This window comes from Branchiostoma lanceolatum, chromosome 16 (assembly GCF_035083965.1).
Source record: "Branchiostoma lanceolatum isolate klBraLanc5 chromosome 16, klBraLanc5.hap2, whole genome shotgun sequence".
Lineage (NCBI taxonomy): Eukaryota > Metazoa > Chordata > Leptocardii > Amphioxiformes > Branchiostomatidae > Branchiostoma > Branchiostoma lanceolatum.
The window spans coordinates 16,600,147-16,622,066 of record NC_089737.1 but is presented as its reverse complement, the minus strand read 5'-3'; the positions used below and the strand labels follow the sequence as shown (position 1 = coordinate 16,622,066).

Here is a 21,920-nt window from a genome sequence, read left to right as displayed (position 1 = left end):
GCCCGTAACATGATACCCTCACACACAGCCCTGGTAACATGATACCCTCACACACAGCCCTGGTAACATGATACCCTCACACACAGCCCTGGTAACATGATACCCTCACACACAGCCCTGGTAACATGATACCCTCATACACACACACACTTGGTAGCATGACACACTCTGACACATCCAAATTAGGAAGGACTGTATCATCTTTGCCATGATTGGTTTAATGACAGCAGTGTTCTCACCAGGCCTTTTCAGCATAGGGGCCCCCTATGCTGTGATTTGGACCCCCTATGCTGTGATCTGGACCCCTATGCTGTGTTTCAACCAGCATAGGGGTGTTTCTTTCTGGGGAGAACCTTGTGACCCTTCAGAAATCTTATAAAAAGTTCATATTTGGCTTTAGAATAAGGCTGTGACAGAGGAAACACTTTACTTCACCAAATTTATCCCTCAAAATGTAGAAAATAGTGCCTCATTGGGTTATGAATTTAAAGATTTTCCTTGCGAGCATGCCAGACTCCCTACTCTTGTCATGTCTTCGGCAGCTGTGCGTGACTTGTGTTGCGTAAAGTTGGCTTCCTTTACCTGACCCCTATACTGTGAAAAGATTCTGGTGAGAACACTGGACAGGATCCTTGACTTTGTCTTTTTCTGGTGAAAGATCAAGCAATGGTTCAGAGCAATCATTTTGTACAACATAATTTGCATAACAATTTTTTGCTGCTTAATATTTGTGACAAAATCAGCCATAACAGCAACACCAAGTGTAGCAAATTTATATTTCATTCAAACTGAATTTTAATAAAGGAATAAAAAAGCTACAGCCAGGATCCCAACAGATGGAAACCAAGGTGTGAGACGCCATTGTCAGTAAGAACTGAGGTATGAGACCACACGCATAGGGCAGGCAGACCCAGAAATACCCTGAAGATCAAACAATTGAAATTTTCTTTCATGATGAAAGCCTACAAAAATCAGTACATGTAGCAAACAGCAGTTGGCCTGTTGCACTGTATACGGGGACTGTTCGGAAAAGTGCAACTAGAATCAAAATTATGAAGAGAAATTTTGTCGCATTTATGCCAACTTTCAGGTCAATATCATCAACAGCACTGCCAACAAGAATTTCAATTGGAAACAATTTGAAACAAAATCTCATTTGGAACATTTTGAAAAAAAAACGTTTACGAACATCTTACAACAGGAAAACACAATATGTAACGATACTTGCAGGTTAGAAAAGGGTTTTCAAATGTCGGTGAAAGATTCTACCGCTACTTTTGCCCCTTTCTACACTCTACACTAAACACAATGGGCAGTGGTGCAGTGGTGGAAATAGCAGGAACAGTGGACTAGTCTACTGGACTATGTTCTACGGCAAGTATCAAGATGCACATTTGCTCCTTCAGACTGACTAAAAAAATTTAAATTTCCTTCAACAGATATTTAACATTATAAAGCATCATAGTGGTAGTTTACCACAAAGTGAAAAAAACAGAAATCAAAAGGAAATTTTCTTTGTCCCATTAAAGCAAAAAACCTAAAAGAGATTCTTCAAAGCAAAGCTAAGAAGTAAGAAGAGATCAAATCATAAGAGGCAAATTTTTCCAAGTTTTGAGAAGGCAGCCAGCTTCAGGCAAATGTAAAATTTTGGAAAAGGCATCTATATAGTAACTGCAGGGAATGTCAAGAAAGTTTGAAAAAGCGTGGAAAAATAAAAGTGCAGTTGGAACAGTTTGTCACACTGACGTGTAGAAAGTTTTGGACAGATTTCGGGAAAAGTATCAAAAAGGGAAAATATCAAGATACTTCAAAGACCAACCTCCAAGTGAGTTTGAAAAAGTGAACAGAATTCCCGGATAGTTTTTAGAAGTCGGTTAAGCCATGACATGTAAATAAAGTTTTCAGGAGTCAGGAATGATGTCATGAAGGGTAAATGAAGGACAAGCATCATCAGATATTGCCTTTCGTGTCGCAGACGCCGTTAGTTAAGCGGTAAAACGGTAAAACTGAACAGACCTCGTACGTGCTGGGCTGCTCGCGGTGCATCGAAGAATTACCATAACCCTGGACCAATCACAAATCATCATGCATTATTCAAATCTCAATCCACCAATCACAAATCAGCATGGAACATTCAAATCCCTATGGACCAATCACAGATCAGTATGGATTATTCAAGTCTGACTGGACCAATCACAAATCAGTGTACATTATTCAAATTTCTATGGACCAATCACAAATCAGCATTAATTATTCAAAATTTGATTGACCAATCAAATTTCAGCATAGATTATTCAAATTCCAATGGACCAATCACGATTCAGCATGCATTGAAGGCATGTTAACCGATGACAGACAAGGGTTAGAATTTGGCGATAAGTAGTTTTCTAATTACTTGCAACAAATTAGAGATGCAGACATAACTGTGAAGAATGAATTTGCATAAGAAATTTGGAACATTCAAATCAGACTGCAGTGATGACTTTGGCGGCCAAGAAAATGGCAAATAAAAAAATCCATGGTGAGTCTAAAACTGTGAATGTCAGGATAGACTGTGTTGTTTGGAACCTAACCCATCCCTCCTGACACCCCTGCTGATGAAGTGGACGGTTCCAAAATCAGACAATCCTGACAGAACCATGACAGAAAGCTGGAACTTACCACTTCCCAGCAGGGGTGTCAGGGTGGAGATTTATGTGTTCTTACCTCGTAGATGCCGTCCTGTTCCTGCTTGATCTTGGCGATGTCCAAAAGTCGTGACCAAACCTCCCCGCGGAGAGAGTGGGGGATTCCTTTGTACACTCGCTTGTGCAGCTGGAGGGTAGAAAGGGGAAAATTTACACACATACAAGAGAATTTACAAACATAGTCTGGTCAAACACTAACACTTAATACCCCTGCGGAAAAAGTGGGAGATTCCCTTGTACACTAACTTGTGCAGCTGAAGAACAGAAAAGGTTAAATCTATAACACAAAAGCAAATAAAATTGCTGTAATACTAAAATTAAGTAATCAAACTTTCTCTACAACTGAGAATGTTTCATACACTCAGCATCCAAGTTAACTCGCACGTTGGTCCAAATTATCGTGGAAAACTCAAAATATCATACTGCAGACACATACAACAGGAGGAAAGCAGTGTTTTAACATCTACTGTTTTTAGACTCACACTTCTTATGATCAAAATCATAAGAATTCCGACAGAGTTGACCCCTGACCTTGTCTGAGTTGACGTATTTGTCCCAGTTCTTCAGCATCTTCAGCCACTTCGGCACCCGCTCCACTTCCAGCACCTTCAGCTAGGGGGCGCCGATGAGTGGGGGACACAGGCATTAGGGGTGCAGCAACATCAGATGTACAATGTATAATCATGTTACAGAAATCAACTTTATTTAGTATTAAAAATTAAGCACAAAAAGCACAGATGAAACAGAACATTGTCTGTCCTACCTTCTCCTCCTTCACATCTCTCTCTGGCAGTTCCTTTGTGCTGTGGGAATGGCAGAAAAACAGGAGGTCAGTCATGATGCACCTGAACCTTGTAGTTTCTGTGCAGACAACAATAATCTCTATCAATATGTTATACCTGGGCAGGGATTACGTTCGATACGGGTGTTCTGGACTAGTCTACATCTTATGATATTGCCTGGGCTTTGAAGTTGTATAATGGGCTTCAATAAAATCATTTGAAAACGATTCGAAAATTTCAATACCGGATTTGGATATTGGAATTGATGCCTTTACAATTTTTTGTTTTAGGACACCAAAAGCCAAATCTGTCTCTTATCAAGATGTTTGATTGTTATCTGTTATCGGGGTACAAGTTTGTTTGTCTGTTGGTTTGTTTACTTACTGCATGAAGCCATATCTGTCCGTTATCTTGGTACATGTTTGTTTGTTTGTTTGTTTACTTACTGCATGAAGCCATATCTGTCCGTTACCATGGTACATGTTTGTTTGTTTGTTTGTTTGTTTACTTACTGCATGAAGCCATATCTGTCCGTTACCATGGTACAAGTTTGTTTGTTTGTTTGTTTGTTTACTTACTGCATGAAGCCATATCTGTCCGTTATCTTGTACATGTTTGTTTGTTTGTTTGTTTGTTTACTTACTGCATGAAGCCATATCTGTCCGTTATCTTGTACACGATAAACGTCTCGTCCTCCCACGCGTCGATCTCCGCGCTGTCCTCCCTTCCCTGTCAATCACAGGTCACATGACCGTTACCATGGCAACAACATCCAACAACGGCATTTGCATTGGAGACAGTGAGAATAAAAGAATACTGAGAACAGTTTGCAATTGGAGTCTCGCAATCTGGATGCTAGAAAGTAGAAATGTGTAAGTGTCGTCTCTTATCAATAAATCCAAGTCAATCCATCAATCCAAAGTGACATGAACCCAAGTTGAAAAGTTCTGACTGTCTTTTAACTAACTAATCTAAGCGAAAACTACACACGAAAAGAAAGATTTACAGGCTCCGACCAGGATCTCTACCCGTAGAGTTGGTGATTCTGAAAAATTTCAGTTTCTACCCTTTAATGTACTTGAATACCATATCACCGTGAGTCGGTACGTACCCTGTCATACTTGTCCACGATATCAGCTCGCTCCGACGCCGCACGGTCCAACGCGCCTCTCTGGTACTCAGCACCTGAAGAACGGAACAAACAAGGTCAGGCTACCTGCAGTACCCAAACTATCCTACAGGGGGCACTGCAGTACAGCACTTCTCTCCTACTCAGCACCTACAGACGGAACAAGCACAGGGTTACCTGCAGTACCTAAACTATCCTACAGGGGGCACTGCAGTATAGGGCCTCTCTCGTACTCAGCACCTACAGAACGGAACAAACAAGGTCAGGCTACCTGCAGTACCCAAACTATCCTACAGGGGGCACTGCAGTATAGGGCCTCTCTCGTACTCAGCACCTACAGAACGGAACAAACAAGGTCAGGCTACCTGCAGTACCTAAACTATCCTACAGGGGGCACTGCAGTATAGCGCCTCTATCGTACTCAGCACCTACAGAACGGAACAAACAAGGTCAGGCTACCTGCAGTACCCAAACTATCCTACAGGGGGTGCTGCAGTATAGCGCCTCTCTCGTACTCAGCACCTACAGAACGGAACAAACAAGGTCAGGCTACCTGCAGTACCCAAACTATCCTACAGGGGGCACTGCAGTATAGTGCCTCTCTCGTACTCAGCACCTACAGAACGGAACAAACAAGGTCAGGCTACCTGCAGTACCCAAACTATCCTACAGGGGGCACTGCAGTATAGGGCCTCTGTCGTACTCAGCACCTACAGAACAGAACCTTTCCGTTTACCTGCAGTACCCAAACTAGCCAACAGGAGGCATTGCAGCACACTGCCCATATATCTGAGTGCAAATCTTCAAAACACATCAAACTTGACCCAGAATGCAGGTTCATGACATCAATCCTGCACTGGCATTAATGACTTTGCTCAACATTGACACAATATTAACATGAAGATCATTTCAACATGAATATCTAAATGTTGTTGACATTTAGATAAAGCTCTGCTAATGTAAACCTTTCTACATGTATCTTATAACATAATGGCTGATGACATACATTTGTATATCTACAGTTTATCCTATTCTATTTATCAACAGTCTCTAATGATCAATGTAATATGGCTACATCAAAAGATGATTATTATAGATTCTATCACTTATTTTCGAATGGCGGAAAAATACAGAAATCAATGTGACCTGCTAAAACCTGGTAAGGACCAAATGAATCATTCATAGACAGTAATCATACTGATTTCTATGTCTACTATGAACAGTTTTTGTGTTTTCCTTATCATTGACTCTAACAAGCTAGAAAAAAAAGGTGAAAATTGCTGTTCATTTCTTTCTCCCCACACCATGCTTCATACATTTGTACATGAAGGATTGATACAGATTTCTTATTGATTATGAGAGCTTCTAGTAAATTATACAGATTGATTCAAAACACTTAACAATTGCCCCAGACCCAGTTGTGCGGGGCTAAGCGAGGTTGTTAGTAAGGTTATTGGGTGGTTAATTACTCAGCAGCAGGTAGTTATGCTGTCATTGGGATGAGAGATGGGGGGTGGGGGCTGAGTCACACAGGCAGCTGTAAAGGAGGAGGAATATATATATATATAATATACATGTATATATATATCGGGCACTTCTGGTGATACATGACTTGTATGTTATCAGGGAAGGGAAGGGGGGCGAGTATCTTCACCTTACAGAGTAATATTTTGTTGATTATTCTTATGTGTATATTTCATGAGTAATATTACTTTTGCCAGATCCTCAAAAAACAAATGTGACTCCAATAGAACTCAGTGCTCACACATATTTTCAAGGTTCCTCCCAGCCCTAGCCTCCACCTGCTTTCATTTTAACATTTTGCTAAAATTTGTGACACAACCTTTCCCACTGAACCAAGACCCCCTAGAACAATACACAGATCCCCGGCCTGAGTCTACAAGAGTTTGTATACTTTTGACCACAACTATCCCTATTCTGACATCAAATACACCACACTCACACAGCGGTTATTCTGTTCTTCCTGTTTCGGCCTGCAACAGTCCGATAACCAAGGGCAGGCTGACCTTGACCCTTCCTGGGAATATGCCCTTGACAATTGACTTTGATCAAAACACCAAAAATGTAGCCTGGTAATTGTCAACCAGGCGAAAACAGCAGTCTTACAAAAGAAAAATATTGTAAGATAACACCACTTTGTATACCATGTAAAAGACTAGTAAAAATGGTCTGTATTCTTCTTTTTTTTAAGACTAAGTGTATAAGTTATACTACATGTACAGCAAATCTTGACACGTTTGTGGCAGTTATATTTTCCAGTTTCTTGCAGTGATCTCTCCATCAGGACCATGACACCACGAATATGCATTTCCAATTATAACTAAGTAACTGCAATAGTTACTGCCTGTACAATAGAATTATTTCAACCATGAATTTAACCTCCTACCACGAAATTGAATCCCCTTAAAGAAACTGTTCAGTAGTTTTATACGATATTGATCTGACTAACCTTTGACACAAGCTAGATTCCAGATTTCCAGTCAGAGCACGTTTCCTGATTATAGCCAAGGCCAGTCTCTAACCTGTGTTAGCCCCAGTACGGCAATAGCCTGACATACAAGACAACTCTCCATACAAACTGCCATCCACTCGGATAAATCCAACAACAAACTACGGAACCAGTTTGGACATTGATATACAGTATAAATAGGCTAGCCTGGCCTCCAAACATATCCTCAAACGATATAGAAAACGAAAAAGGCTCAGCCGCTATAATAGGTTTGGATACATGACTATAACTTACACTAGTACTACATGTAGTACTATAACTTACACTAGTACAAGTACTATAACTTACACTAGTACTAGTACTAGTACTACAAACGGGACACTTCTCCATACAAACTACCATCAATTCTAATAAAGTCAACGATGAATCGCCACAGCCACAGCAGGATACTGATATAAATAGATCAGTTGTTTTTCCATAAAAATGACCAGATCTTTATAAATAAACCCACACAGCGGTTGTCCCGACCAAGAATAGACTGGAAAACTGTATACATGTCCATTGTACAATCTAGGGCTGTCTCAAACTTTAATTTTTTCCGTCCCACTCATTGCTTGGAAGCCTGTGGTGTTATCATTTGTCAAATCTGTCATTTCAAGCTAACAAAAAAGCATTTTCAACAAATATTATGTCTTGAAATTCAGATTTTTTTTTGTCTTGAGTGAATTTTTAATGTCCCACGAAGCAAATTCCTGTCCCAGGACGGAGGGACGGGTCCTGGACACAACCCTGATAATCTCGGCAAGTCGGTTCATTCTACAATTCGGCAGGAATAGTTTTACCGATAGTATGAATCAATAGCCGTGTTCCCTATTCCGCTCATATTGTACAAATCAGATCTCCCTGATAGTCTATCGATTCTCTGACGATGAAGAATCACACAAACAAGCCTCCATGATACGTTTCGCTGTGCAAATGGGACGAAATTGACAGAAAATCCATGAAACTCAACAGAAATAGCTTTACAAACGACATGTTTTCGATGAGTACAAATGTTTCAGGAATTGAAACAAATGAGGCCAAATTGACAGCATAAAAAAACCTGCAGTCAGTCGACTGTTGATTCCCAAATCCCCAATAACAATCTCTCACTGTAATATACTGTAATTTACTTCATCTTCACGGTAGCAAAATTTCACGGTGTAAGGAAAATGGACATTTTCACTGAACTTTAACTTCACAGTGGCGCCAAGACTTTAATGGTTTACAGAACGAATGTGTGAAGGAATCATGAATAATAACAATAAGTTTTTCCACGGTGATGATAAGTTCAGAGGTGACCTTGAAAACAGTGAACATGTATTAAAGTTACAGTGAAAGAAACAAGAATTACAGTATTTTGAGCCCTGCACAGAGGCCTTGGGCCGCACGATAACAGACTGGCCACGCAGCATGGTAACCATGGTAACCATCATTGATTATTCCATCACCCATCAACCGCACCACTTCTGTTGCCGTGGCAACACGTATTTGGGGTAATAGTATTGATCCACAGTAAAACTCGAGCTGAACCAGATAGACTGCTCCGATGAAGGATTCTGGCGTTTCAGACTCTTTAATTAGTTGATACTGTTTTACACCAACCACAAGTACAGTACATGTAGCTGTTGATCTGTGCTGCAAACTTGTTCCTCTGTATATATACAAACATGATTCCTGAACAACAGGGGGCAAACTATCAACCTGTTTTCTACAGCTTGCAGAAAATGTTTAAGATTAGAGAAACATGTAAAACAATTTGCAGTTCAGCAGGTTAAAACTTTAGAGAATACAGGCTTGATTTTATGAATCACACATGAAAAAAAAATCCAGAGAAATAGTCTATCTTACAGCCAATGCTGTCTCATACTAGTTGTAGACAATGCTGTCATTGTGATAGTGTGACCTTGGGCAACCCCATCAATTAAGGTCAAGTCAAAGCCTTTATCTATTCTCCATGGGATGCCCCATTGCTATGGCAACCTTGGGAGCAAACGTTATTGACAACAGATATATTTGTACCAACTGGCACTGTTACAGTGTCCCACTGAGCCCCTCCTCAAGACATGGACTGTTGAGCCCAAGGAATTTCTAAGACTTCCTCAGACTTGGCCCCAGCCCAGGCACAAGACATCTTCCAGATGAGGCCATGGGCAGAATCCTATCTCCTTAAGGAATCACCATGGTTACCAGGCCTAACGTCTTCAGAGGTCTTATCTTTATAGCCACATCTTGGGCGGAGACATTCTCCAGATGGCTCCAGGCTCACACTTAAGGCAATGTCTTGACATGTAAGACGTCTTATCACCAGTAAGACATAGTGTTATTCCCTGTCCAACAGTAACACATGCAGCAGACCCTGTATATCACATTATCAGTACTACAAGCAACCGGTCAATGTGAAACATCTCATTGCTGTAACCGAGGCAAAGAGCACTTATTCCATAGTTAAAAATTTTCAGGTAGTAAAAGTGACCTTGAAACTAGCCTCCACCTAGACCTTCCTAGGCGTATGGATAAAAGAATGTGGCAAAAAAAAGGAATAATTGTAGAGTCAGTCCACAATGAGGGTCAATATTTCCCCGGCACTTGCAAATGAAACCCTCTGGTGGCCAAACTTCCCTGGCAAATATTCTCCCTGTAGTTGGCATACAATGTACATGTAGTTAGTCTGGTAGAGACTACCTTGAAGCCACTTCTACTGTTGCATTTCGCAGTAGAAAGGGAAAAGATGTTTTTGTGTTTGAAGTTTGCAGTGGAAACAGTTCTGTATTACAGACTAGAATCACAAAACACATGTTTGCTGGGTTATGATTTTGTGGAAAGAGGGAGGGTCATGAAGATGGCCCTGTTTGGTACAGAACTTGCCCAGACACACATCTTGATTACCTTCTTCTTTTATCTGCTTTACTGAAACTTCGTTGGTGAAACTTAAACAACTTCTGCAACGATCCCCGATGACCTTGCCTCAGGTCAAGGTGCATCTATGTTCCTTGAGACAGTGATTATGAGGTGAAGGGGGAGTCTTATCTCCCAAGGTCGTTTAACTGAGACTTATCTTCAAAGTCACACTTGCCCCCAAGGTCAACTTAACATCCCCAAGGTCACATTCCACCCCGCCCCCTCAGATATGAGGGCTATTGTAGAACCACAAACCACTTCTTACAACAGGGCTCAACATACATGACATTGTACAAGTACTTTTGCTGCCTAAATGTATGATTGATACTGGATTATAGTGGATAGTTCTGTAAAAACTGTCTCAGTATCTACCTCAATGGAGGTTAGACATCTATGCAGATAATATAAGATACACTAACAGTTACTCAAGCTGCTGGATAGAATTCGGAATTGGACTGGATAGAATTTGACTGTCAAATTCTGTCCAGTTGCTTGAGTAAGTTGTTGCCTTGCGAGTATCGGCTACACCAATGTATATAAACAGCAGTTTGAATTTCTACAGAAGCACTACACTTGCAGCTTTACCTGCTTTTCCTTCATAGTACCCTTCAAAATTGCAAGCGATGCTGATATTTCTCTTAAGCAATCCCACAAATTTCTGTCAGGTTGTAGGATATTCTGGGTCACAACCCAGGTTTGTTGTTAATTAAGGTTAATTAAGGTTCGGCTGTAAAGTGCGATCCGTCATTGCGACAGGAACCACTAGTGACCTTGAAGTAGGCGGAATATGTCCTTGGAATCTACATGAAGTGGTGAGTGAACAAAATTCAGGACTGCAACCCTTTTCGGTAGCGTGTATGTCGGGTGAGCGACACGGCCGGGATTCGAACTCCCAACCACTTGGTCCATTGGCAGGGCTGCTAACCACTGGACCACAGGCTGGGCGAAGTCACAGAGAAGCAATGGTGAAACTGAAGCATGTTTAATGCATTATTATACCCAGCTGGTCCCCTCACCACCAGTGTTCTATAATCTGTAATTCCCATAAAAGCAGCGTGAAACTGGGGTGGTGATAGGAACGCCACTCAGCCAGATGGGGCCGGGCTAATTATGCCGCTAATTACCGCTGATAGTCGTTAGAACAGCACAGAGTGGCTAATTACAGACATACATCTGATTATGGACACCCAATAATGGATCAGTGGGGGGGGGGGTCTAATTCTACTAACACAGTCACACCTGGGGTTGTACATGGGGGGTTAACTCTACTAACCCTTTCACAGCCTCACATCTGGGGTGCATGTTGTAGGGTTTGCTGGAAAACATGGGGAATGTTATAAAGTTCTATTGGAGAAGTAGAAACTCTATAGTTGTGTCCCGTTGAGTGTCACATTTAATATGTACTGCACATGTACATGTAGAGGTCTAACTTGGAAATCAGCCAACCTGGCTCATGGAACTACAACATTGTTTCCGATATCATCAAATAAAGGAAAAACTAAAGAAACTCACAATACTGCTGAATACAGACGCAATAATACTCTTTTTTTTCTTTAATTTCAAAAATCATCTCAAGATGATTTCATTTCATTGTAGGAGTCTACATATATGTGAGGAGTCTGTAACGTTGTCAGAGCTATAAAGGACACAACTGTTCCTGGCTCCCTTCCAGATATCTCTGGCTGTAGAGCTGATGACGTCTCCCTGCCAGGGGAGCTACAACTCTGATGCTCTGTAGGTGCCCAGGTTATCATGTTAGCGGTGAAACACTTCACACAGATCTCATCAGCTGTACATGTGAACATGGCAGCCGGTTTAACAACACATCAGTAATGTTGAACTGAGAAAAGGGCTCAGAGAAGTTACAAGTCTGAGTAGTGTACACAGGGCTCAGTACACACAGGGATGTACAATGTACTATGCTTTCTAGCCCCACATCTGCTTGGATTATAGTGGCTCCCTGCCAAATAGCTGCTTATAAAGCTGTAATAGTGAAGCCTCCAGGGGAATGTTCCCAGTCTGATGCTCTGTGGGTAAGTGGGGTTCTCTGGTGGGCAGGTTATCATGTTAGCGGTGAAACTCTTCACACAAATCTCATCAACTGTACACATGAACATGGCGGCTGGTTTAAAAACACATCAATAATGTTGAACTGAGAAAAGGGCTCAGAGAAGTTACAGGTCTGAGTAGTGTACATGTATAAGTTGTCAGAGCTCAGGACACACGGGGTAGCCTGGGTGCCATCCTATTTCTACCGGGGCTCCTACACTCTACACCCTAGGTAGCGAGTGTAGGAGCCCCGGTAGAAAAAGGATGGCACCCAGGCTACACACAGGGATGTACAATGTACTATGATTTCTACCCCACATCTGCTTGGATAATAGTGGCTCCTGCCAAAGAGCTGCCTATAAAGCTGTAATAGTGAAGCCTCCAGGGGAAAAACTACAAGTCTGATGCTCTGTGAGTAAGTGGGTTTCTCTGGTGGGCAGGTTATCATGTTAGTGGTGAAACGCTCCACACAAATCTCATCAGCTCTGAACATGAACATGGCGGCTGGTTTATCTGAACATCAATAATGTTGAACTGAGAAAAGAGGTCAGAGAAGTTACAGGTCTGAGTAGTGTACACAGGGCTCAGTACACACAGGGATGTACAATGTACTATGCTTTCAAGCCCCACATCTGCTTGGATTATAGTGGCTCCCTGCCAAAGAGCTGCCTATAGAGCTGTAATAGTGAAGCCTCCAGGGGGAATGCTACAACTCTGAGGTGCCGTGGGTAAGTGGGATTCTCTGGTGGGCAGGTTATCATGTTAGCGGTGAAACGCTCCACACAAATCTCATCAACTCTGAACATGAACATGGCGGCTGGTTTAACACATCAATAACGTTGAACTGAGAAAAGGGCTCAGAGAAGTTACAGGTCTGAGTAGTGTACATCATACATGTATAAGTTGTCAGGGCTCAGTACACACAGGGATGTACAATGTACTATGCTTTCTACCCCACATCTGCTTGGATTATAGTGGCTCCCTGCCAAAGAGCTGCCTATAGAGCTGTAATAGTGAAATCTCCAGAGGGAATGCTACAACTCTGAGGTGCTGTGGGTAAGTGGTATTCTCTGGTGGGCAGGTTATCATGTTAGCGGTGAAACGCTCCACACAAATCTCATCAACTCTGAACATGAACATGGCGGCTGGTTTAACAACACATCAATACTGGACAGGGAAAGGCACTTAGGGCGGAGAAACCTACAGCTCCAAGTTCAAATGTGATGAAAACTTCACCGATTCATCCTGAAGGCATCCTGAAGGCAAAACCATCAGGATTTCTGGCTTCCCTTCAGGCCCAGACATGACCTCATCAGTAGCCTGGCACCACACAGGATTTCCCTTTGAACTGGCGGGGTCAATACAGCACAGACTGGAGTGTACACATATACATACATATAGGCTACAACATGTATTTACAGCACAGAAAACACTGTACAGTACAGACTGCTGCAGTAAATAAGGTTATCTAGCACAGACAGCACAGACAGGAGTGTACACATGTAGGCTATTTACAGTTACAGTACAGACAGTGGCCTTAAATAAGGCTACTTACAGAAAGACTGTTGATGACGTTTAAACTAAATCAGAATGCTACAACTATCTAGATCTGGTGTACACACTGGGGGGGGGGGGGAGGCAGACCCAACCCCCCCTCCCACCACTGTGTACAATATTAAACATTCATAGTAACCTTTCAACTTTGGATCTCACTCTCAGAGGAGAATAATAATTATATTGTCACCATTCATAATGTCTGCTTCCCAACCCTCAACAGATTTGTGTTGGATGATGACTTGGATCAAAATTTCAAGAAGTTATTGTCTACTTGTAACAAAGATTTTTCTTCCAAAACTTCAAAAATGAAACTAAGTAAGAAAACCATTTTTTAAACCCACAGTGCCTTGGTCCAGTATTATGTGGGTCAGCAGCTACAGTGTGGGAAAATGGAACCACTTCTGTCCAGGCTGTAGGAAAGGCAGTTCCACAATAGGCTGGAGTTTCACACAAGGGGTTTAAATATGGGTTCAAGTATCATATAGAAACGGCGGTCAGACAAAGGGCTGAAACACCACACAGCAGAGACAAGGGGTTTGAGCGTTGTACAGAAGTGTCTGAAGAGTCTGCAGATGTTAGAGGTGGAACTGAGTGCTTAGTCTGGTAGTCTGGACAGGAAGGGCTCTGGCTGGATGTGTCAAAGGCCTCTAGATCTGGTCTCAGCATGTGTGGGGGGCTTTGGTAGGGTGTGTTTCACTGGCTTCAAGTCATGATCAAAGTACCTTGTTCAATTGTTGTGCAATAAAGGCATACATCTATATATGATGCATACATGCGTATTCTAAAAAATTTTGGATATTATCTTTTAATATAGCAAACATATTATACTGTACATGGCTGGCCGTTTTAGCGAGGAAAAGTTACAATTTAGCCTCCTGGGTCCCCCAACGTCTACTTGGGGATTAGATTATACACACACACATGCACAACTGGCCGGGACCCTCTACAGGCACCTCCCCAGGCTGTACTATGGAGTCTAACAGCTGCAGTTTTCATGGTCGGCTGCAGGAACAGTAACAGTCTGTCAGGACTGCACCACTGAGTATCAAGGTCAGGGTCAGGCTGAGAAGCCCCTATTTCACTGGACCCACGGCATGTTGGCAGCCTTGCTGCATTCTAAACTGGATTTGTGTTACCCTTGACTTTATGATGGGTATATCATGCAAAACGTAAAAGTATGTCTAAAAAGACAACAAAACACACAAAGCCGAGCGTAAAAAGATTCATTCTTCCATCCATGAAATTCGTTGAGCTGCTGTCGAATCACTTGGTCGCAGCGAGGTCGCCAACATGCTGCCTAGTAAATATCAAGGTCGTCTGAAGTTTGGAACAAAGAACCTTCAGACAGTTACATGGGGTCAGTTGGAGGTCAGTCAGGGCATGACCTCTGGGTTTTCTGACCACCCAAAACCCCAGCACAAAGATCACAGGGAGGTCAGTAATGTCATGACCTTTCATCTCCTCTGTGGGGGGTCTGATCAGGATCAAAACTGGGGAAAGTCTTGTTGGGATAAAAAATGTACAACCAAACCAACAGGAGTCTGTGTCACTGTTGCCCGGCAACCAGGGCATGCCCAGCTGATACTGGTGCCTGACTACAAACATGGTCAAAGATGACTGTCAACTAACTAACAAACCTACAAATTCAACACTTACATCCTTTACGCTCCTTCACAGCGTCGTAATAAATTAACTTGTTCCACTGAATATGCGGGTGCGAGTCTTTTATGCAATTCACTTTTTGGCCGCATGAGGGCTACTATAGCGGTTTGTTCGCAAAGACAGCCCTGGGACAGAGAGCGTATTTTTGGTGCGCGAAGCATGCTGGGAGGACGGTAGTATCCTGGGGACGTGAATGTATGTGTGGATCGACGCTGCCAGATTTCACTGTACGAGAGCTCCGATTTCTGCACGACAGTCCCCAAGTTTTGAGGTAAGTTTTCTGCATGTTATCGATATCTGACTGCTATGAAAGTCTATGCCTGCTTTCTTTGGTACGTAAGGTCGTTGCAACAAGGAACAGATGTATCGAGATAACATTGGATGGTTTGTAAATTCGATCTGAAAATTGTGGAAAATTTGTCTTGATTTATGCAAATTATTTATGTACGCGTTTCAACTCGTTGTTATTACTTCAAATGGAAAATCAACCCAGTTATATCTATTTGTATCTATAGTATGTTGACCAGTTCTTAGCGTCGGTACAAAATTGCCGAGTATTTATATGAAATTAGTTGACAGCGGCAGGCTAAACTTGTATGATTTTTGTGGGAAAAGATGGCCGCCGTGCTGTTGACGCTCTTGAAAATTTTTGGCCTCGTTTATCGCCAAATTTCACTGGCATAACATACTTCCCGTTCTGGATATTTTATCAATATGTCCTCTGATGTACATAGATTGTGTGGCGATTTCCAATTTCTCCATAACTGTGATTTTCATTGGTGTGACGATGTGGCAAATTCGTAGTTTCGCGTGTTTGTTGCAACGCCACGCGTGGGATGCCTGAAATGGAAACTTATACGTTTTCGTGTGTTTTAAACAACTCCTACAAGTTTTATATTGCATCCTGTGTTAATGCTACATTTCATTGTGGTTTTCATGCACTGATATGCCTCCAGGGCTCAAATTACTGGGTACAATTGCCATTTTATGTGTATTTTGTTCAGCAAGAATTTGAGATAATTTCTTTTAAATGCAATAATTGTTAACTGGGGTGTTATATAACCCATCATGAAACTAGATTTTATAGCATTTATAGAACAAATATTTTCAATACTCTTCATCAGTAAATTGTAGAATGATAAAACCTTTTAATTGGCAGAAACAGCCCCATCCAATAGTGGAGTCAATTAACCTATTATGTAAACAGTTTTTTATCTGAACCCACTGGGTTTAAATGGTTACCTATGTAAAGGTACTGATATTGTATGCAAGTATATAGATTATTCTTTTTATTTAAGTGTCAGGAATAAAACATTTCAGTTCTTAGCCTTTGTTAACTCAAGTAAGGGGCCCATCACGACCAACATAGCTAGGCAAAAGTAAGTTAGTATTTGATGTTATATCAAGTTTGTATCAGTCCAACTTGTCAGCATTTACACACAGTAACCAAAAGTTTTTGCTTGCAGAAATGGCGGACGGTGAGTCATCTGATGATGACAGACTCCTGGCCAGGTGTCTTCTGGATGACAGTGAGACATCGTCGGATGATGACAAACCACTGGCCAGGTTTCTACCGGAACAGTCACCATCCACAACGACTCCAACTAACACACCCAGGAAAGACAAAAAGCGGCTCATGACCCCAAACTCTAAGGCCCTCCCTCAGCCCTCCTCAAAGCGGGCAAGCACCGGGAGTGCCCCTGGGAGTGCCCGGAGTCAGCAGGACAAAGTGCGTTCTCTTGTACGGGGTTACCTGTTGAGTAAGCTCGAGGAAGGTGCAGAGGAGGACAGTGTTTTGATGGAAGATGTGCAAACAGGACTTCAAAGTCACTGCGAACAAATGGCTAAGCATTGTTCCAACAAAAAGGAGGAAGAGGAAGCATCGGCAGATACTTCCATGGTATCTGGTATTACTATATCTAGAATAGCAAAGTCAGTCTTTACTGTGAAGTATGTTGCAAAGCGCAAGGTTCTATCAGGGTTGAGGAGAAGGCCAAACTCGCTACCGTAGCAAACTCCCTTCCGTGACATAACTCCCCTCTCGGCAATCTAGAAGGGTAATCTAACACCCTCGCAGCGCCACCAAATTAGGTACATTTTAAAGTTCCCTTTGATATAACGTATCACCATTGTGGCAACATTTTACCCCCGAAATAGTAAACTTTCGTCTTGTTTTCGCCTCGGTAACTGTAGAAAATACTAGCTAACTAGTGTACAGTCACACGTTGTATAGAGACGCACACAAGAGTCACACAACTTACGATTTGCTAAGGTAATTGAGACAAACACAAAACAAAACAAAATGACAGCCGTGGATTCCATATAGTTTTATTTTGTGTATTGGTTGAGCCCACGATCTAAACCTATGGCTTCTTCGCGGCGCTGGGTACGAGCGTGTACATCCTTACAACAGTAATCTAACCTCTGAGCCCTTCCATGTATTAAAATTATTTAGAACTTCTGACCCCATCCCTCAAATACCTACATAACCTCCATGATCATTTTTTTAAATATCTAGAACCTCTGAGCCGATCCCTCAAAGTCAAACACTTACATGTATAACCTCCTAGATCATTTCTGCAATAGTTAGAACCTCTGAGCCCATCCCTCAAACACTTACGTACATGTGTAACCTCCAACATCCTCCATTTCTGCACCACTTTTAACCTCCGAGCCCAACCCTACACCACTTACCACCCTAACCAGGCTCTGCCCCCAGTTTGACCTTCGTTGACCCCTGGGTCGGCCATCCATCTCCGTGACCTCCACACAAATGTTCTGTGACCTTATACTTCCCTACACACGACCTTTGCCCTTAATTACATCCCACCCATCCATCGCAGCTAGAATAGCTGGGCAGAACTGGGACAGTAATAATACAACTGGAACTACATATAAAAAATGTACATGTATGTACCTACAACTTAGTACAAGTACATTTCACATGTGCACATACTACAAAACTATGACAATGTACATAGGGAATGTGGATTTTTTTCTTGGTGCTAGAAAAAGTACATGTATATCCATATTACCAAAACATCTATTTCAAGAATAGGTGCAATGATGCACCTAACCTAAAAGTTAAGGCCCACAGGAAAAGTTTGGGTGCACATTATGTCGAGAATATGCTGTACAAATATACAATAGCACCTTATGAATGTGACCATACACAAACATTGAGGTGCGCCAGTGCACCCACACCTGCCAGTATTGCCAGCCCTGTGGTTGGACTCACATCACCTGTACATGTCATGATGGTGTTTTGCTTCATTATTTGTCACAAAGAAGACCAGACAGTTTTAACTACTACAAACACAACTACTGGGACCAGACAGACTTAATACATATGCAGACAAAACAGACTTGTTTCAACCTTCAGCCAGCTAAGTTGGCACCCAATTCGTATAGGTAATGGAGTTAGGCAGCAGGGAGAGGGTATGATACCATCATACTGTCCATGTTCCATTTTCCAACTCTGACAGGTTAAAGCATTGTTATAAGGTTAATGTTGTTTATCATTGCAATTTTATTATTGAATTCACCTTAACACAGGCAAATGTTATGCACATAACAAAAACAATAAGCACTTCCCACCCAGGATGCACTGTAGGGAGTGTTAGTAAGACTATTGTCTAGACTGTACATATATATGATAGGCTGACTGGCTATGTATATGTACAAGTATATTGTGTAACCCAGGTGTCCATTGTCTGAGGAAAATACTATCAGTAGTTGTTTTGATGTTAATAATTAATGAACCAATCCACTGTGCAGGCCATATATCTACACACAGCCAGACCGTGTAATTGTAAATTGTGAATACAGTTTTTCCATTCTGTGATCTCACTAAAATATTGTCTAGTAACGTTAATAAGACAGAAAACTGTAACTCACTCATCCAATCACTATGATCTGGTTAATAGTACTCTATTCCAAAGTGATTATCAAAAAAGGCAAAGTCGTAATAATATTTCTAAACATACATATATCACGATACCCCCCTAATAGAGCACTACCCCCTGCACCTGTCCTACAGTCATGTCATCACACCCCTGCAGCTGCCCAGTGATGACATAGCCCCCCCCCCCCAAATGTTGATACAGGCATGACTGCTGACAGACATATGTATTAAAAGAACCTCTCTTCTGCTGTACGTACACTACAGTACACCCTGTTGGTTATACAGAAGGCACTGGAAATGTTGAAATACTGTATTTATCTCCATGAAAAATGGAGATATAGTTTTGGGTGTGTCTGTTTGTTTGTTTGTCTGTTTGTCTGTCTGTCTGTCTGTTTGTGTTTCCGGACTACTGTAGTCAGCATAACTAAAGAACCTCTTGATGGATTACGATGATATTTGATATGTGGGCGGGTGATGTGAAGCCGAAATTCAAGGTCGATTTTGGGCCCCCTGGTATGTGACCTTGGTACTGCAGCAGAAATTCAATTTTTGTATCTCTTGTTTATCTAGTTTTCATGGTGACCTCTTACCGCTAAACCAGGACACGTTGAGTGCTGTATGTATTTTGCATTTCTACTGTACAATGTATTATAGATTGAATTGCTTCTACTGCAAACTTCGAAAACCTCGTACCACGAAATACAGTCCCTGCAAAAATATATTAATCTACAGTACCAAAGATAAAATCAGAAAGGGACCTCTTCACTCCGTGCTTAATTTTTGGGCTCCGATAAATTCTTGGTTCTAAAACGTCACAGAAATCTCAATGTTATTAACCAAGTGTCATGTTTGAAGTGTCGTGTATACATACACATGTCGCTATAGGCTTATGCAGTCATTACGGTTGTCATACTTACGGATATGTCATCATTTTTATTACATAACACGACCTCCCGATGTCAGGAAATCTTGGGTATCCATAACTACCCCCAGACATTATTTCATGAATACAACAAACAGAAATGTCAACACACAGTTATAGATCTGCTGCCAACCAGAAAATAGGGACATGCTTTAAACCAATGCTTTCAGGATCCGGTACAGTTACAACTTCCTTATTGCCACAGTGGGAGCATATTGCAGGGCGTTAGAGAGTGTTGTTTACATAACAACATGTGATCACAGGTTTCTTTATTTGTAAATATTTACATCACAGCTGTGCCCGGGTATTCTGTATATAGTCCAGTTTGGACCTTTTGTAAACCATTTGAGATTGGTGAAAAACAACTTAAAGTTTTCATCTTTCTGGTGACATTTTGTGCCCATTCCCAGGAATCATAACCCATATAACATCATGTCTGTCATCAGTCCACGTTGCCTACTCTACATTCCAAGTTATTACTGATGTGACGATAACATTTCCAGGTCATTCGAAAGAGCTTTTACCATTTTGTGTCTTCATTTCTGGAACTGAATGTATCTGATGTTTAACTTTGGAAATTCAAACAATAAATTTTCAAATGTGTCTGTTTGTATCAATAACAGGGAAACTATTTTGCTAACAAGAACTTGCAGAAAAAGTACACATAGTTTGGATCTGTAACTTCCAATTTGTGCCCTTAGGGTTTTTCTGACCCCCTCTCCTAATAAGGTTCCCTGTGCTGATAACCTCCTTGGCCTGTCAGTTGTACACAATGTGATGTACCGTAAGTGTCGAAATTTTCGCAGTGGTTTTATGTTCGCAGCTTTCGTGAACTGCCTCAATACAAACTTAAAACCACTGCGAAATTTGTTGTTTCCATTACTGTACAGTATGTGACTATAGTGCTGCCGCGAACTTAAAACCACCGTGAACACTCCATTTTCTTCTTACCCCGAAAGCAAATCACTACAAACTCAAATGCATTTACAGTAATCTTACAGACCGAGAGTTGACATGTGAGCAGCGCCTGTGGTTATCCCACAGACCAGGAGTAAACATCATATAACATGTTCCACCCTGCTGCACCTGTGGGGACATGAGGGACCCGCCTGCCTACATCATTACTGGTCCATCCCTGCACCTGTCTGAACCCTGCTCAGTTTCCTCACTGCAGTGCAGGCAACAGTAACTCAGAGATTAGGATATTTGGAGTTTCTTTTAACACAACCATGTAATCTCACCTGCTGACGTTTCGGTGTCTGTCAGACACCTTCTTCAGAGCTTCTGACTGGAGTACTGCTTCTTCGTGAGATTACCTGGTTGTGTTAAAAGAAACTCCAAATATCCTATGTTCAACCAACCTGATGAAATTATTTTCGGAAGTAACTCAGAGAGCTTGACTCTGGTGAGGAATACTACAGCACTGAGCACTGGCAAGTTGGAGTCTTTTGGACACTCGTTAATCATGCTCGGAATCTTGGTAACTACAAACACTCGTAACAGCAGGAATAGAAACCAGGAATGGACTATCTACTACATGTATCAAGAAAACTTGAGTCAGCTTCAATAAGGAAAGTCAGTCTCCAAGTCTTAAGGGTAACAGAGCAGTTACACAACAAACTACTTTGGATTAGAACCCAGGTTGCGGAGATAGCCTTCATGTCCATGCGAGACAGCCCCACCCCCCAATAACATAATAACTATCAGTGTTATACATGTTACAGTGGGACTAGAACCCGTGTTGCGAAGAGACTCTATCCCAGACATCCCCAGACAGGTCTAATCCGTCAGAGCTCCTCGCACCTCCATGTGGAACAC

At 41.8% G+C, this 21,920-nt stretch overlaps 1 protein-coding gene across 3 annotated transcripts in view; it reads right to left on the bottom strand.

The window, feature by feature from the left end:
* Positions 1-21,920, bottom strand: part of LOC136421339 (USP6 N-terminal-like protein) — a 33,104-nt gene that overhangs the window by 8,058 nt on the left and 3,126 nt on the right. For 2 of the 3 annotated variants that reach the window (XM_066408564.1, XM_066408563.1), the window contains 6 exons: positions 4,581-4,654; positions 4,113-4,198; positions 3,451-3,490; positions 3,219-3,299; positions 2,707-2,814; positions 2,017-2,064 (listed from right to left, as the gene is read on the bottom strand). In XM_066408564.1, the coding sequence (XP_066264661.1) occupies positions 2,017-2,064; positions 2,707-2,814; positions 3,219-3,299; positions 3,451-3,490; positions 4,113-4,198; positions 4,581-4,654 (437 nt within the window). The remainder of the gene's footprint in view (positions 1-2,016; positions 2,065-2,706; positions 2,815-3,218; positions 3,300-3,450; positions 3,491-4,112; positions 4,199-4,580; positions 4,655-21,920) is intronic. The other variant, XM_066408565.1, reaches the window with a different exon arrangement.